Source organism: Ammodytes marinus, assembly GCF_949987685.1.
Source record: "Ammodytes marinus genome assembly, chromosome: 13".
In the NCBI taxonomy this organism is placed as follows: domain Eukaryota; kingdom Metazoa; phylum Chordata; class Actinopteri; order Uranoscopiformes; family Ammodytidae; genus Ammodytes; species Ammodytes marinus.
In genome coordinates, this window is record NC_137217.1 from 20,673,442 (window position 1) to 20,690,436 (window position 16,995).

The following is a 16,995-nucleotide window of genomic DNA, read 5'->3' on the forward strand; positions in this document are numbered from 1 at the left end:
CCGGTGCCAATATGACCGGCGTTGGAGCCCTGAGGTCGGCTGTGGAGAGCAGTGGGAGGGCCTCGGGGGGAGAGCAACGTTTCAATGACGTGAAAGGAGGAATTATACAGAAACATCTGTAAAAACAAAAGAGTCTGTAAAGAAAGAAGAAAAGTGAAACTGCTGGCGTCACACTGGCAGGATGAAGGATTTAATATCCGGATGGGGTTTATTCCAAGGGCACTGAGGTAAGCGTGGCCACATCAGTGGAGAGAGGGTGGAGGTGTGAGTCGGCTACAGGAGAATGACGAGAGATATAGAGACTTTACATCAGCTTCTTAATTTTAACATTAAGATTGACATTGGCATGTGAGGTAATCTAAACAGCTCAACAACATTAAGTTTTCCTGGAAAGTGGGAGTTACAGGTTATATTCACCTTCCTCCTCCTCCCTGAGCTGGGATGGATGGGGTGGCTGGAGGAGCGCTTACCCCCAACAGCACTGTGGGGTGCGGGGGTGACAGCCTCCCCAGACATAATGGAGGGGACTCTAAGCGGCGCAGTAAGGGCAGCCTGCCCTCTCCTGGCTACAGGCTGTCCCAGGCCTCGCTGGAAGGGGAGAGGGGCTCCTTTGGGGCGGACAGCACTTCGTTAAGCGGACGAGGCCGTCGCTTCTCCATCATGAGCTCCTCCACCAGGGACAGCCTTCCCTTCCGCACAGCAGGCACCCCGACCACCCCAGTGCCTCTACCTCCTCCACCCAGCTCCTCTGCTGCAGCCCACCCTCTGCGCTCTGTGGGCTTTGCCGCGTCCCGCGCTGCCCTGGCCTCCACCTCCTCCACCGGGACCGGAGTGATGGTGGTGGCCACCGGCCCAGAGACCACCACCACCACAGCCTGCAACTCCACCACAGGAGGGAGCCCAGAGATGGTGTGTCAGTCTGGACTGGGTGGGTTTGGCATGGGGCTGGATGGAGAGGACTACAGCGCCTCCAACCAGAGCACCTTCATCCAGAGACAGTTTGGAGCCATGCTTCAGCCAGGGGTCAACAAGTTCAGCCTGCGCATGTTTGGATCCCACAAAGCCGTGGCTCTGGAGCAGGAAAGATTGAAATCGGCAGGGGCGTGGATCATTCACCCCTACAGTGACTTCCGGTATGGACTCACACACACACACACACACACACACACACACACACACACACGTTTGTACGGCTATACTTGTGAGGACACTCATTGACATAATACATAATGCATAATGCAACTAAACCAAAAATGTCCTCACTCTTTAGGGCCAAAACTCAAATTGATTCTCACAAAAATAGTTGCATACATACACACAGCCCATAGTGGGTATGTATTGTAAATGGCACTTGTAGCACATAGAAGACACGTCATTTGATTTTGGTAAAACATATGGATCAAAGCCAGTCAGAAAAGCGCTCACTTAAAGCGGCTACGAGTAACATTTAAATATCTTTTAAACAGCCTCATGTTTCCTCTGATAATCATAAATTACCTTTAACAGCAAACGAGACCATCAGTGCAAAGAAAGACGTTTGTAGTTTTTATTGCTGCTTTTGGTCTGGTCGCACACCCAGTCCGATTTTCGGTTCGCTCGTGCAGGCTCTATGGTCACATATCCGTATTGGTCGCAGATTTCAGTGTGGCCGTGGCGCTGTAACGCGATTTCAGAAGCCTAACCCTCCAGGTGAGGGAAGGGGAGCGGGAGCCTTGTTTGAGACAGTTATTTGTCATCATAATGACTGATAACGGGGCTGAACCATCAAAGAAAAAAAAAAGAGAATGCAATGAAGAAAAGCTAAAAGGGAGAGTGATATAAGGCTGTTACATACTCCGCGAGAAGAAAGAACAAAGTTCTTGGTGACAGAGCTGCGAGAAGAAAATGACGTCATTTTCGTCTCTCAGCTCTTGTTTAGCTGTTCTCGTAGCTTGTTCTCGACACATCACCCGTGCCGAACTTTATTCTCGCAGCTTGTCCGAGAACTATTGTGTGATTGGTCAGTCTGAAGTCAATGAGGAAAGCGAAGTGAAATCAGCTGGCGCTACTGAGTCAATTACCATGGTAACAATGCGCCGCGGTGAGGAGTTCGGCAGTTGAGTTCTCGTGAAGTATGTAATGTCAGACCAGAAAGAACTTCTCGCAGCTCTGTCACCGAGAACTTTGTTCTTTCTTCTCGCGGAGTATGTAACAGCCTATAGGCTACGGGCGGGACGAGGGTGTTGCCAAGCAACGTGTATACAATTTCACGAGAGCGAAACTACACTGCAGTGTTTACTCCTAAATGAATGAGCGGTTGGTACTAACACAAAGTTTGCTTTGCTTCACCATCATCAGATTACCATTATCTGAAATAGTCATTATTTACATCAACAACACAAACACATTACCTCATCGTGATCCATACTAACTGCCGTCTCTCGTTCATTCGCTTTCTGTGAGGACACGTAATCTTTCAGCTCCGTGAGAGAGAGTAGTTAGGTGACGCTGCTGCATCAACTCATTGCAATCAGGTGTGTGTAGCACTGACTGGCATTAGTTGATGCAGAGTCCTCACACTTTCAACACACGGACATGCACTAGGCTATATTGCGCCCTTCTCAGTTCACACTCTCACGCCTGGCACGAGCTAGAAAACAGCAGAAAAATACTACCGCTTTTGTCCAAAGGGGACGCCAACGTGCCATGTTACTCGTAGTGGCTTTAAGCAAGTACACTTAAGGGCCAGAGGGAAACTGATCATAGGTTCAGCAGGAAAACTGGGAGGAGATAGCGACGTGCAGGAGGCTAAATATATATAGCTGGGGACACAACAGTGTATAAGAAGATATAAAAGGGTTAGAGTAGCGGGGAATATGAAATGGGAGTGAGGAAACCGGGTATAGAGTCAGAGCATGTATGAATGGCTAAAAGGCAGAATGAAAAAAGGACAGTGGATGAGAAGCCCCTTGGGATCACAGCAAGGGCAGATGGAGAGTGTTTATCGGGAGGGCATGACAAGGCCTCCAGAATAGATACCATGCAGCACAGGTCCCCATTTGTAAAAAAATTATTATAATAATAATTTAAAAAAAAATTGTTTCTAGAGGAAGGCCTTTTAATGTTAATTAGGTAAAATGGTATGTTTGTTTTAATGTTAACAGTTGATGTGCACGGCACGGCACAGCACTGCCTTCTGGTGGCTTTATGCAAGGATTTGTCTTTCAGAACAATTAGCACAACAGTCAATAATGCCTGAGGGGAAAAAGACGATTGACGTTGTGGATTCTTTGTTTTTTTGTTGACTGAAAGTCTCATTATCAAGATGAAGACAACCCTGGAAGCGAGATGTAGTGGTAAATGTTTCTCTTGCTCCCTTTCTTTCTTTTCTTTTTGAATGGCGGTAAGTGTGGGAAGTTTGCCAACATGCCTTCAACACAGAATGGCCTTGTGCATTTAACATATGTGTTTAATTGCATGCAGTCTCTAATTTTTTTGGAGACCTACATACTGAGCACCCTTGGACATGTCATTGGATGTTAGAGACTTAGTAAATAATACACTCCAAACATGTGCAGGTGGACAGCAGAGAGAGGGACAGCTTTCATAATCTCCAGAGGAACAACAGTGAATGACTTGATCCCCAAGGCTCCTGGCCCACTTTTGTCTCATCAGCCACACACACACACACACACACACACACACACACACACACACACACACACACACACAGTAGCGGCCTTTCATGTTTCACCCGTTTCAATTGAAACGGGCCCCGCCTGCCACACACACACACACACACACACGGTTTTGTATCGTCTGGGAATTTGATGATCACTTACAAGTGCGGCTTATTAGTGTACTAGCAGGAGATACAGTTAACAGGGTCACTGAGGGAAGGATGGATGGATAAATGAATGTGTGTGTGGATGGACAAATGCCTAGTTGAATCTCAGTCCCTCCTGGTATTATTGATATTCAGGTGGGATATCTGTGGTTGTTATGGCAGTACGACTAATCATCCTGTTGGAGAATCACAATTTAATTCAGATCAATTATGTATGAACGCCTTAAATTATGCAAGTAGGGTATGCATAATGCATTATTCAGTCATCTAACTTAGTACTAAGTACCTGTTGTCTGCAGTAAATTCTGAAGAGGAACTTCAGTCCAAAAGAGTAAAAGAAAGGACAGATTATTTCTGAAGCCCTTCACATGTTTTTGTTCCAGCGTTGACATTGACCAACAGAGTGTGCGCGAGTGTGTATGTACAGTAATATGTGTGCTTGTGTGTTTTCTGTCGTTATTGATTCTCCGGATAAGCTCTCACCCCCTTCACTTCATTAAGAAAATATGTGTTTAAAGAAAACATGGAGAGGCAGGAGAGAAAGACGGGCGGTCGACCAACAACACAGATTGGTGGCATTATATAGGAACCAAGATTTATTATGTAATAATAAATCGTGGTTGTTTGTCTGTATTTATCTGGCAGGATGAAGGGTTTATTATACTACTAAACACAGACAGTGGCAAAAGCTCTGTATTAGTTTTATTGGATCTCAGTGCTGCGTTCGACACAGTTGACCACAGCATATTACTAGATCGACTAGCAAACTGGGTTGGACTTTCTGGAACTGTACTAAACTGGTTTGAATCATACTTAAAGGACAGAGACTACTATGTATCAATAGGCAATTTCACATCCGAGAGAACAAATATTACATGCGGGGTCCCCCAAGGTTCCATTCTTGGGCCTCTTCTGTTTAACATCTACATGCTCCCACTAGCTCAGATTATGAACAAGAACAAATTATGTTACCATAATTATGCAGACGACACACAAATTTACATAACCATATCACCAGGAGACTATAGTCCGATTCAAGCACTAAGTAAGTGCATCGAACAAATCAATGACTGGATGTGCCAAAACTTTCTTCAATTAAACAACGACAAAACTGAAGTCATTGTCTTTGGTACCAGGGATGAACAATTAAAAGTCAGCGCACAGCTTAAATCTGTTATGTTAGAAAGCACACACCAAGCTAGAAATCTTGGAGTAGTCATAGATTCAGACTTGAATTTCAAAAAACACATTAATTCAATTACTAAGTCAGCCTACTACCACCTTAAAAATATATCAAGAATTAAAGGGCTAATGTCTCAGCAGGACTTAGAAAAACTTGTCCATGCATTTATTTTTAGTAGACTTGACTACTGTAATAGTGTCTTTGCAGGCCTTCCTAAAAAATCAATCCGACAGCTTCAGCTAATTCAAAACGCTGCTGCTCGAGTCCTCACTAGGACCAAAAAAGTGGATCACATTACCCCAGTTCTTAGGTCTTTACACTAACTTCCTGTCACTCAAAGAATTGATTTTAAAATATTGATGTTGGTCTATAAAGCCCTAAATGGTTTAGGGCCTAAATACATCGCTGACCTGCTGATCCCTTACGAACCAGTCAGAGCTCTCAGATCGTCTGGGACTGGGCTACTGACAGTCCCCAGAGTAAGGACTAGACAGGGAGAGGCAGCCTTCAGTTTTAATGCACCCAAGCTCTGGAATAAACTTCCAGGGGACTTGAGGTCCGCTTCAACACTTGGCTCTTTTAAATCAGGTCTGAAGACTACTGTTTCCGTTTTAACCTGTAATTTTAAATTTTTATTTATTTTTAGTCTTTTTAAATGTTTTAATTATTTTATGTTTTATTTAAATTCATGTTTCTCATTCGCTTTTTTTTAATGTGTGCTCTATACTTGATGTATTTTGTTTTTTGCATCTGTAAAGCACTTTGAATGGCCTTGTGTCCGAAATGTGCTTTAGAAATAAACAATCTATGGTAGAAACTTGCTTAAAACTGACATCTGGCCAGCTGAGAAAAGGAGACAGCTCAGGAGCCATTTGGCCTCAATTACAGTCGAATTAGTGTTCGGCTTGACAACAGCTGAGAAGGTAGATGCAGGTCAGTTCTCCTCGCGCACCTGTTCGTGTTAAAAATGGAATACAGATGAGGCCTTGGGGAAAACTTTGATTGCATTTGCATTTTGTGTGTGTGTGTGCGCAGTTCATGAGTACACTAAACACACACGTGCGTGCATTACAGCACACACAATACTCAACCAGGTGTTGCGTTAGTTAGGGGATGAGAGACCTGGCGTTGTCAGGTATTTAGCCAGACATGAAATATCTTCACATCACTTGTTGTGTCTTGTCATGTCTGTGTTTGGCTGTTCTTCTTTGTTTGGTGTTACATTGAACTCAGATCAGCTGCCACACCTCAGCGACTGCAGAGGAATACAGAGAGGCTGATTATTGTGCAGTGACATGTTCAATCTTGTCTATTATGTTACTCAGCAAACTAAAACATTATTGCTGCATGCTGTTGAGGTTGGATTAACCCTCATTTAAATCTGTTTAAACTGTCTGAGTGGGAAACATTGCAGTAATCCTTGTCTGTGTGTGTTGATAGACAGGGAGGGAGAAAGACATCATACATGGGTGCAATTCCCTATAGGATAATGTTGTGCTATATGCAGTGTACACACTCAGGTCCTTTACTTATGTAAACGTAAAACAGTGTAAAAATAAATAAAAAGTATAAAAGTACAGTTCTTCAGACATAATTACAAATCGCAATATTACATTGTTAATAGTGATGCATCAATGCATACGTAGCATTTTATTGTTGTATCTAGTTGAGACGCAGGTAGCTTTTCAACAGCTATATACGTAGTTTACAGTAATTTAGCCTGAGATGATAAATGTGGAAGAGAAAACGTTTTTATTAACCTTTTATTATTTTCTTTTTTTTGTAAATAATGGATGATGTCACTTCTGTGGGCTTCCAGCAATACAAAATATCTGAGTCAAAGTCTGAGTCATTATGTTGGAAAATATGACTTTGTGTCCCCAGGAGCTCTATCAGTTCACGTCCTCCAACAGAACATTAAAGACCACAGTACTAGAGGACTGGAAAATGAACTCGATAATATCTTAGATATACCTCGACAGGCACAGACAAGCAGTGTAGTGTGCAGAGGCGGCCTTAACGATCTGGGGGCCCCATTCAAGACCTAGTGTGGGGCCCCCCACATTTTTTGTATTTTCTTGAAAAAAAAAATCGTATTTTTTTATTTTTATTTTTTTAATACATATTTCTTGTGCATGCATGCTTGTGCATGCTTCCCGCAAAAAGAAAACAGATTGTAGAGTTTTATGAGATGATGGGCCACTGGGTGCAGACTCTTAAAGGGCCCCCCCACTCCTACCTATCCAGTCAGGTACACTGACTTTTCAGCACATATACAATTAATGGTAAAAACATATTAATGAAGTCAGTTTTTCTCACAGGATTTAGGGATACTGTGGGAGGGACCTAGCCTGGTGCTACCAGACCATCGTACTTCATTTCATTTGTACAGAAGGTCTGGAAGTGCTGTAATTGGCAAACGTTCACTCATTTGGAGGCGGGTGTCTGTCGAAGTTTAAAACTATTGGATCTGCCCAGTGCCACTCTGGATTAGCCAACCAATCGCATCACGTTTGGTCATCACGTGTGTCATGAGCCGGTTTTTGATGGTGCCTTCCAGTTGGACAGGGAACTCGGAAATTTCCGACTTCACTACAATATTGTAGTCTATGAATCTACCGGTACCTGGCAACAGTAACTTGTTAGAGCCTAACGTTTAGTTATTTGGACGAGAAAGGTTTTAGGCGTCCATACTTTCGCGAGCAGATGCACTGGAACACAGACAGGTCGGAACTCGGAACTACCAAGTCGGAAATCTCCTTCTTCCGAGTATAAAGGAATGCAGCATTCAACTGAAACTGGAGCGTTCTCAGCCACTCGCTCTGTTCGCTGATTGGCACGATCGTAGATTCTCCGGAGAATCTGGGAAATGCGCTGTACACCCAGACTGACTACTGAAGGGAAAATGAAATTTGGCCGGAAGTAGGCGGGCGGAGCCAGGCTAGGAGGGACCCTGGTCCTTGTTGGGAGGTCCGGGGGCATCCCCCCCGAAAGAAAATTTGTGCCTTTTGAATTAAAATGCATCAATCTGGTGCACTTTGAGGGGAAAATTTAGAGGCTATATCAAATCCTGAGATGCAGCAGGAACATTATTTTTCAGATTTTTCTTAATCAGGCAGCACTCTTTACTCTGCTACTGTAAAAACAGTACAGTAGATTGGTCTGCAGACTCATGTTCTATGATGGAGAGACTCATTTCAACAGATACAGGGTGGATAGCTACTTTTTATGAACAGCATAGAATTTACACATAGAAATCGTATTCCTGTATGTGTGTGGGGGCCCTAAAGGCTCATCATGAAGCCCCTTAGACAGAGCTACTAATGCTGTTTTCTTATGCTTTTGTATTTCTCCCCCTACTAGTTGAGGGGCCCATGATGATTTATTTCCTTATATTAGGCTTATTCCTTTTTGGACCCTGTTATTGACCTGAGTGACTGAGCTCTTTGACAATGCAACATGAAAAGTTACTATGAGGCCTAGGGCCCGGTAGCCTGCTCAAGAATTATTTATCAAAAAAAAAAAAAAATTTTTTAGGGGGGGCTTGGGGGCCCCCCAGAGGGCGGGGCCCCATTCAATTGAATGGGTTGAAACATAGCTAAGGCCGCTACTGGTAGTGTGATGTGATTTTCAGAATTGTTTCCATCCTGAAGTTCAGAGATAATTCTCCAGTCTCGTCCCAACAGCGACATATTCGCTGTGTCTGTGTTGCTGTAAATAAACCTGCGTTTACTGCCAGTGATTATGAGGTGTCATCGGTCAGGACAATTGACAAAGTCAAGGAGAAAAGTGTGTGTGTGTGTGAGAGAGAGAGTGTGTATGTGTGTGCGTGCGTGTGTGTGCAGATAGGGCAAATGATTGCATCCCCTCTTCATCCCAATGACTGTATCCCCATATTTGTATGGGTGTCATGATGCAGTAATGCCCTCCAGCATGAAATACAGATTGATGAGGCCTCCCAAGGTTACTGATCTTTTGTATCCCGGTCTGTCTGTCTCACTTTCTTAATTCAATTCATAATGCTAAAGGATGTATACTTTGTGTTGCCAAAGCATTTTCAAAAGATGAAATTGTCTGAAGGGAAAAAATGACAGACCACTGTTGGACTTGGAAATGGCTACAAGGTTCCTCACGGCCTGAATGATCCCCCAGTTAATGTTACTAAGGGGAGTCCATATATAGGAACAATTTAACATTTTAAGGAAATTAGATAAAAAAGGATAAACCTAAAGAAAAGATTGGTGCTGGTGGAAGCAAAAAGTGTTTGCAAAGACTAATACATTCGAAATATTCTGTGAAGGGGCTTCCCACCCATGTCTAACATAAAGAGTAGTTTACTCTGTGTGGATAATATAACTCAGTCAATTAGAAATAGCTGCTTAAGGTCTTCAGTCTTTCTTAAGTCCTAGAAAATGCCTCCTATTATGTCATCCAGGTTATATCGGGCCAGGCTTCGGACTTTGACAGAAAGCCACTGTACAAATAACAAAGGTTCTATAGAAAGACACTATTCAGGTGCATTGTGGGAATCTTAGGACTCAGTGTTTTCTAAACTTGACTAATACTGAACTCTGAACTGAAGCATTATAAAACTTTGTCAGTATGAGCATACTACATGCTGTTAGGAACCTGCTTAGAGTTTCTAAGTAGTATGGATGTAGGACACATGGCCAGATGACAGTTAGGCTGCATACACAATACCAAGGTTGTTCCCAATGTGACAAGTCAAAATTTCCTCTGAGAAAAAGTTATTAGAAACACGTGCATTCAAGAACATAAGAAACATAGAAAAAAAGTGTAACGTCTTAGACTTACATTACAGCCTTATATACCTATCATATCACAAAATATAAATATTACAATGCAGTTGAACAACTCTGTCTTTCTTTGTCTAGATTCTACTGGGACCTGTTGATGTTAATGTTAATGATGGGGAACTTAATCATCCTGCCAGTGGGCATCACTTTCTTTAGAGAAGAGAACACTCCCTCGTGGATCATCTTCAACGTTGTCTCTGACACTCTCTTCATGGCCGATTTGGTTCTCAACTTCAGGACGGGCATCATCAAGGAAGATAACACTGAGATATTACTGGACCCCAGGTCAGTAGAAGCATTCGGTGAATGTATTAGTATTATATGTAAAGGGTAGAGGCATTGCTGTGGTATTGGTATGAGTATGTGTATGGTCTAGATTAGAATATCAAGACAGAAGCTCTGTCACCATGAATTAAAATGTGCTCTTTTTGCCATCTGCTGGGTGTGTGTGCAGTGTAATCCATGTGTGAGATTTTAAAAGGTGACTTACACCCTGTGGCAGAGCTTTGTTCACGTTCCAGTACTTTTTCCCTGTTGAATACTGATGAGAATCTTGTCATGCCAGCCAAATGTTGGAATCAATTCCACTGAGCTTGACTGCCAAATTAGGAATGTCACCAGACTTCCATCCTACTCTAACTCAGGGCAATCCGCCAGAAGTACCTGAAGACCTGGTTCCTGGTGGACTTTCTGTCGTCCATCCCGGTGGACTACATCTTCCTGATGGTGGACAGTCTGGAGTCCGAGGTCTACAGGACTGCCAGGGCGCTGCGCATCGTCCGCTTCACTAAAATCCTGAGCCTGCTTCGACTGCTCCGCCTGTCCAGACTCATCCGCTACATCCACCAGTGGGAGGAGGTGAGGAACAGAGGATGGAAAACGGAGAGAGCCAAGTCCAATGGAAAGAGTTATTTCTGTGAAATACATTGTTAAAAAACGTAATTCAACATGTACGATAAGACTCATCACAAGCCTTTTTACTTGTAGGATGAAAAAATAAATAAACAGGTAGTCATGTTGTAAAGGTAAACCTCACCTGCCACTGACAACCACTGATTGTATTCAAACCACATGCTCTGCTCCCCCTCAGATCTTCCATATGACCTATGACCTTGCCAGTGCCATGGTGAGGATAGTTAACCTGATAGGTATGATGCTGCTGTTGTGTCACTGGGATGGCTGTCTGCAGTTCCTGGTCCCCATGCTGCAGGACTTCCCTCCTGACTGCTGGGTTTCCAAGAACCTGATGGTGGTGAGTCGCTCTGCTTGTGTATGCTACATATTATTAATGTGTTTCAGTGAATGATTTTATAGTGCAGAGAACAAAAAAAAGAAGAACATGACATTCAGTCTGAGATGAATGAAACACACACACAAAGCACTATCTGAGCTTTGTTTGAACAGTGTGCACCAAATTTATTTCAGACGAATGCAAATCAGAGATTCAGAAAGCCTCAGTTTTTGAGTTATCTGTGTGTGCGCAGAGAGAGGCTGTTTATCAGATGTACATTGTTTGCCTTATCTGTGTTAATTGGCTCGTGCAGCAACATGTCCAGCTGGAATAGGACTCGCATGCATCGTCATCATCATCATCATCCAAAATTTTAAAAGATTTTCCAATTAAAAAACCTCAACAGAGCTCAGGTGGGAATGTGAATGCACACAAACAGACAAAGGCCAAGGGACCTACTGGAGATTTTTGGCACATGCACGCCTGCACAGGGACATGAACGCAGATAATTGCACACCGATATATGCAGCTGTAGGAATAGCAAACTCATGTCTCAGCGGTTGCCCTGGTGACTGTTGCTAAGAAAGGCCGATGCTGGGATTTTCCCCAGAGAAAGTCCCTTCATCCGTTGGACCATTCACATCTTAGTATAATTGGACTCACACACAACAGAGGCTGGTCTCTTTATTGGTAGCCTTTTGCATATGTTTTTCATACTTCATGATGATTACCCTTTTATTGACTGTGTGGTTGTTTGGGTATACTGCAGGCACTCTGTTGTGAAGGAGAGTAGGTTTTAACAGCTAAATTGCTCTGCTGTTATGATCTAGGTTGCATTTTCTGTAAGTGGTGTGGCTGAGGGCATAAAGCTCCTGTAGCCTGACTAAAATAAGAACAGTTAAATATTGATGTGTCTTTTAATTAACACTTGAAACTTCTTTGACTCCTCCTGTCAACCTCTCCGCCTGTTTCCCACTCACAGAATGACACGTGGGGCCTTCAGTACTCCTATGCCCTATTCAAAGCCATGAGCCACATGTTGTGTATCGGGTATGGTGCCCAGGCTCCAGAAGGGATGACTGATGTGTGGCTCACCATGCTCAGTATGATCGTAGGGGCCACCTGTTACGCAATGTTCATCGGCCACGCCACAGCTCTCATCCAGTCACTGGACTCCTCTCGACGACAGTACCAGGAAAAGGTATGACACCACCAGGACAGCAACTTATGATGACCTTCATTATAATTGAATCTAGTGGTTTCCAACTTGGGGGGGGTCAGGAACTAATACAGCACTTGATAAACCTGAGGAGTTTCAAGATGATGAATGGGATAGGTTAAGTTCAAAAACCTCTTTCTTCTACTTTGACATATTTATGATTTTCCTGACCTCTCTAAAATAATTCCTTCCACAGCACTACCTTCTGCTCACAGTCCAACAAAACAACAATAGGCGTATGTCACCTTTCTTTAGGGGTCACCAAGAGAAATCTTAAGCAGACAGATGACAAAAAGTGGGCTAATCAAGGTTCTTGTGTGTTTCTGTTTGCAGATCCCTGAGGGGTGTACTGCTAACCAAGCTCAACAGAGCCTGGCTCTTTTTGCCTAAAGTGGCTATAGACCTAATCTAAATCCCTAGATCAGAGATAACGAGTACCACAAAGGCGGTTATCAACTTAATTTGTAAAGGCAGGGTTTCTGCTTCAGGTTCTGTGCACATCCCCATGAAAGGAGGCATTCCCTCAGTGAGAATCTAGGCATGTTTCACTCACAAAGGTTAACGTCAGGTTCACGGGATTTCCAAACAAGTGGTTTCCTTAAAGAGCAGTGCTTCTAAGAGCCTCAAACTCTGAACAAATCCTGGTCAGAGCAAGTTTGTCGTGCAGCCTAAGTTACCATGGTGATCTAGCCAGTTAAAAAGAGAGCCACCTTTCATGATACTGAAAAGTCTGGCTTTAGACTCAACATAACTCGCTCACCCGTCAATCTCGCTTCGTAGAACACCCCTCTGACCACCTGTGCGTGTTTGTGTGTTATTGTAGTACAAGCAGGTGGAGCAGTACATGTCGTTCCATAAGCTTCCGGCGGATGTTCGGCAGAAGATCCATGAGTACTATGAGCACCGCTTCCAGGGCAAGATGTTTGATGAGGAGAACATTCTTGGAGAGCTCAGTGAGCCACTTAAAGAGGTAATAGGCTACATTCACAAACACCAACACAATACTATTATAAACAGCCAAAGCTCTGTCCTCCTTCTCTGTTTATCTCTTCTTTTTCTTTGTCTAGGAGATAGTCAGCTTTAACTGCCGCAGTCTGGTGGCTAACATGCCGCTGTTCGCCAACGCTGACCCAAACTTTGTGACTGCCGTGCTGACCAAGCTCCGCTTTGAAGTGTTTCAGCCTTCAGATTTCATCATCCGCGAGGGCACAGTCGGACGGAAGATGTATTTCATCCAACATGGAAGAGTCGGTGTGCTGACTCGTGGCAACAGGGAAACCAAGCTCAGCGATGGGTCTTACTTTGGAGGTGAGGAACTGCAGGGTTTTCTAGATAATGTATAAAACAAAGCTGCTATTATTATTATTATTGTTATTATTTATTTTTTTATTGTTATTGTCTCTCCTCACACATTCAGAGATCTGTTTGTTGACTCGAGGACGGAGGACAGCCAGCGTCCGTGCAGACACATATTGTCGTCTCTACTCCCTCAGTGTGGACAGCTTTAACGAGGTGCTGGAGGAACACCCGATGATGCGGCGCGCCTTCGAAACTGTTGCTGTTGACCGATTGGACCGTATCGGTAAAGTGTGGATTTGTCTTTGCCTCGTATAATCTGTGCCGTGCTTGATTTTTTTCCATTTATCTTTTTAACCCGTCGAGGACCTTGCCAAATATTTGCAATATTAATCATCCAATGCAATTACTGTAAATTTCCTAGGCGCTAAGGCCTTCGTTGAAAGGTCAGAACTCATCTTTCATATGAGATGATGATGGAATAAAAAGCTGAAATGGTAAAGGATGAGAAATTAGCTGAGGAAAGAACAGAAAAATGTGTTAAGTAGACAACTTATCCTTCTACAAATCAAAGAGTTCACTCTTTCACGGCTCCTTTTTCTGGAAACTAGAAAAAAGGTCCTTGAGGATTTTTTTGTCATATTTTCCCTCCCTTTTATTCTCTACAGGCAGGAAGAACTCAATGCTCCTGCGGAAGTCATCCCAGGGTGGATCTCTGGGGGGCACTATAGGTCGTGGTGGAGGCCGGGGCGGAGGTCTAGGTTCCTGTGACAGCATGCTGGTGCAGCAGATTGTCAAACACGACAGCATGCCGGCCATGCAGGATGCCATAGCGGCCGCTGCTGCAGCTAGAGGCGGAGTGGTGGGAGGAAGTGGCACCGTGTCTCCTCGGCCACGCCCCGTCATCTGGGCGCCGCTGGTCCACGCTCCCCTGCAGACTGCTGCTGCCACCAGTAACGTAGCCATCGCCCTCATGCACCAACAACAGCAGCAACAGCAACAGCTCCAGCAGTTGCATCAGCAGCACACACTGGGCAGTGCTTTCTTCCTGCCTTCCCCTCTTGTCTCTCCCTCTCCCTCCTCCTCTTTTCCTCTGTCTCCTTCTCGTCCTCCTGTGCTACAGCCCCTCCGCCCCTCTGTCAGCTCTCTCATAGGGATGATGACAATGGGAGGAATGACTGGTTTTCCCCCGAGAGGATTTCCTGCCTCTCCCTCGAACATGGGCCCTCCCGGTGGGATAACATCGCCCCCTATTGCTAAAACCCCATCTACACCAGCCTCATCTGTCTTGCCCTCTGTCCAACAAGCAAGGACTCTTCATTACAGCCTCCGCCTCCAGGCTGATTACCCCTCAGTGACCGCTGGATCACTTGGAGCGCAGACAGGCGCGGGAGGGCCACCAACTCCTCCCCTCCACAAGGTCCCGACCACAAACCCCCCAGGTGCTTCTGGTGCCCCGTTAGACGGCAACACTGCTGCGTCGGGCTGCCTGCAGGGAGCAAAAGAAGCTTTGTTACGTCATGGAGGAAACAGCTCCCAGTGTCTGCCAGCGCTGGGCAGACTCACCCAGGAGGCCAGGCTTCTGTCGGCCTCGCAGCCCACTCTGCCTCACCGCTCCTGGGCTGGCATGCAGCCTCACCCGCCTCTCCACCGGAAGGCCTCTGGTGGTAATCTGCTGCCGGCTCCGTTCTTGTTGGGGCAGTTAGCCAGGGGCAGCAGTGCAGGCATGCTGACCTCAAACGCTCCAGTCCAGCTCCTGACAAATAAACAGTTTAATGCACAAGCACAGGCCGCAGTTCTTATTCAGACAACTTTAGCACAGGCTTTCCCTGCGACCACAGCTCCCGCCCCCTCGTCTCCTATACTCTCCCAAACATCTCGTCCCAGACCAATCCCCACACCCCCTCCGCACTCTCCCTCTCCCTCCCCCTCTTCCACACCGCCTCCATTTTCTGTTCCTACCCCTGTTCCTATACCTCAACACTACGGGCCCAAGTCATCTCTGACATCCTCTCCTCTCCCTTCCTCTTTGGTCGCCTCTTCCCCAACGCTGCAGTGCCCCCGAGCCAAAGCATCCAACACACCCTCTTCTGCTTCTCAGTTGTCTGGCCTAAGTCCTTCCCCACCCCCGATAACTTCTCCAACTCCTATTATGACTACAAGCACACACATGTCGTCTACCCCCTCCCAAACTCTTGCAGAAACATTGACTCCTGTAAATCCTACCCAGACCCTTACCCTTACCCCTACACCTTCCCCCTCTCCCATACCTGTTACATCCTCTTTAAGTAAGAGTCCAACTCTTTGTTCAGCCAGGGGTCCAACCTCAGGCCGGATCCCTAAACAGGCCTCCTCTATAAGCCCCACCCAAACTGCATCTCCTTCCCCCTCACCAGCTTGCACTAGCCCTCCACATAAAGTCACTTTCTCAGTTCATCCTGTAAAGCAAACTCCTCCTGTTGTCACCCAAAGCCCCACTTCATGCTCTGGTCATCCAACCACCACATCTCCCAGTATCCAGTCCCCCTCTGCTCACCCTCTGAAACAAATGCCAACCACGAGAGCTGCACTTACCCACTCCTCATCAAAACTCAATACAACCTCTAGCCCTGCCCAGACCTCTCAGACGTCCACCGTTACACCGGCTCAGTCTGTAAAGCCAGCCACCACTGCCAAAACCACCTCCCTTAAAGGTACGAAAAAGGACTCATAAGACTCAGAGGAACTAAGACACAAATTGCTAGCCGACATGTAAAAAAGAAGTGAATGAGAATCTCATAGGATCGTGGACTCGGTGCTGTGATACAGTACATAGTTGTGTCAGAGTTGGCAACAAACATTCAGTGATCTCATGTGGACTGGTACAGTACGTCCTGTTTCCATTCACTCTAGGTTGTGATTGTCTTTGAACATTAGATGTGAATGTGACTCCTAACCAAGCCACTAATCAAGGAGAAAGTATTCATGGTACTTACAGTACATTGAGTGGTTGGTGCAGGCAACTATAGAGTCTAGAAAACATCCAAATGTATACATACTACATATCTGTGTTAGTGAGTGTTGGAGCAAGCATAGCAGCTGAAGTGGACACAGCAAACACAGTCAAATGGAATGGAAGCAATAGCATAGTCAGGAAAAAACAACAACAACAGCAATACATGTGAAACATTCAAGACTCTCAAATGTGAAAAAAAAAATCATTCTGTTGTTGGGAATAATGTCTATCGTAATGTCAGTTTCATATGCAGGCAGCAGTTCCAACTCCCTCTTGCCTCCCATTCTGCACCAAAGTGTAATATTTCCTCATCAGAATCATACTAATCATATGAATATAGGTTTTAATAAGCACTGTAAGTTGATACTCATATGAATTTGAGTAATTAGGAGCAGTCCACTGGTAGTTTTGTTGTCCCAGATGTGTGG

General features: G+C 44.9%; 1 protein-coding gene across 1 annotated transcript; it reads left to right on the forward strand.

Moving 5' to 3' along the window:
• Positions 1-441: 441 nt before the first annotated feature.
• Positions 442-16,285, forward strand: LOC307259647 (uncharacterized protein; the record flags this gene model as incomplete). Its single annotated transcript, XM_080039590.1, has 9 exons — positions 442-1,133; positions 9,905-10,111; positions 10,471-10,684; positions 10,917-11,078; positions 12,040-12,258; positions 13,100-13,246; positions 13,344-13,584; positions 13,694-13,858; positions 14,241-16,285. The coding sequence occupies 9 exons, from the start codon at positions 442-444 to the stop codon at positions 16,283-16,285; spliced, it is 4,092 nt and encodes a 1,363-aa protein (XP_079895716.1).
• Positions 16,286-16,995: the final 710 nt, after the last annotated feature.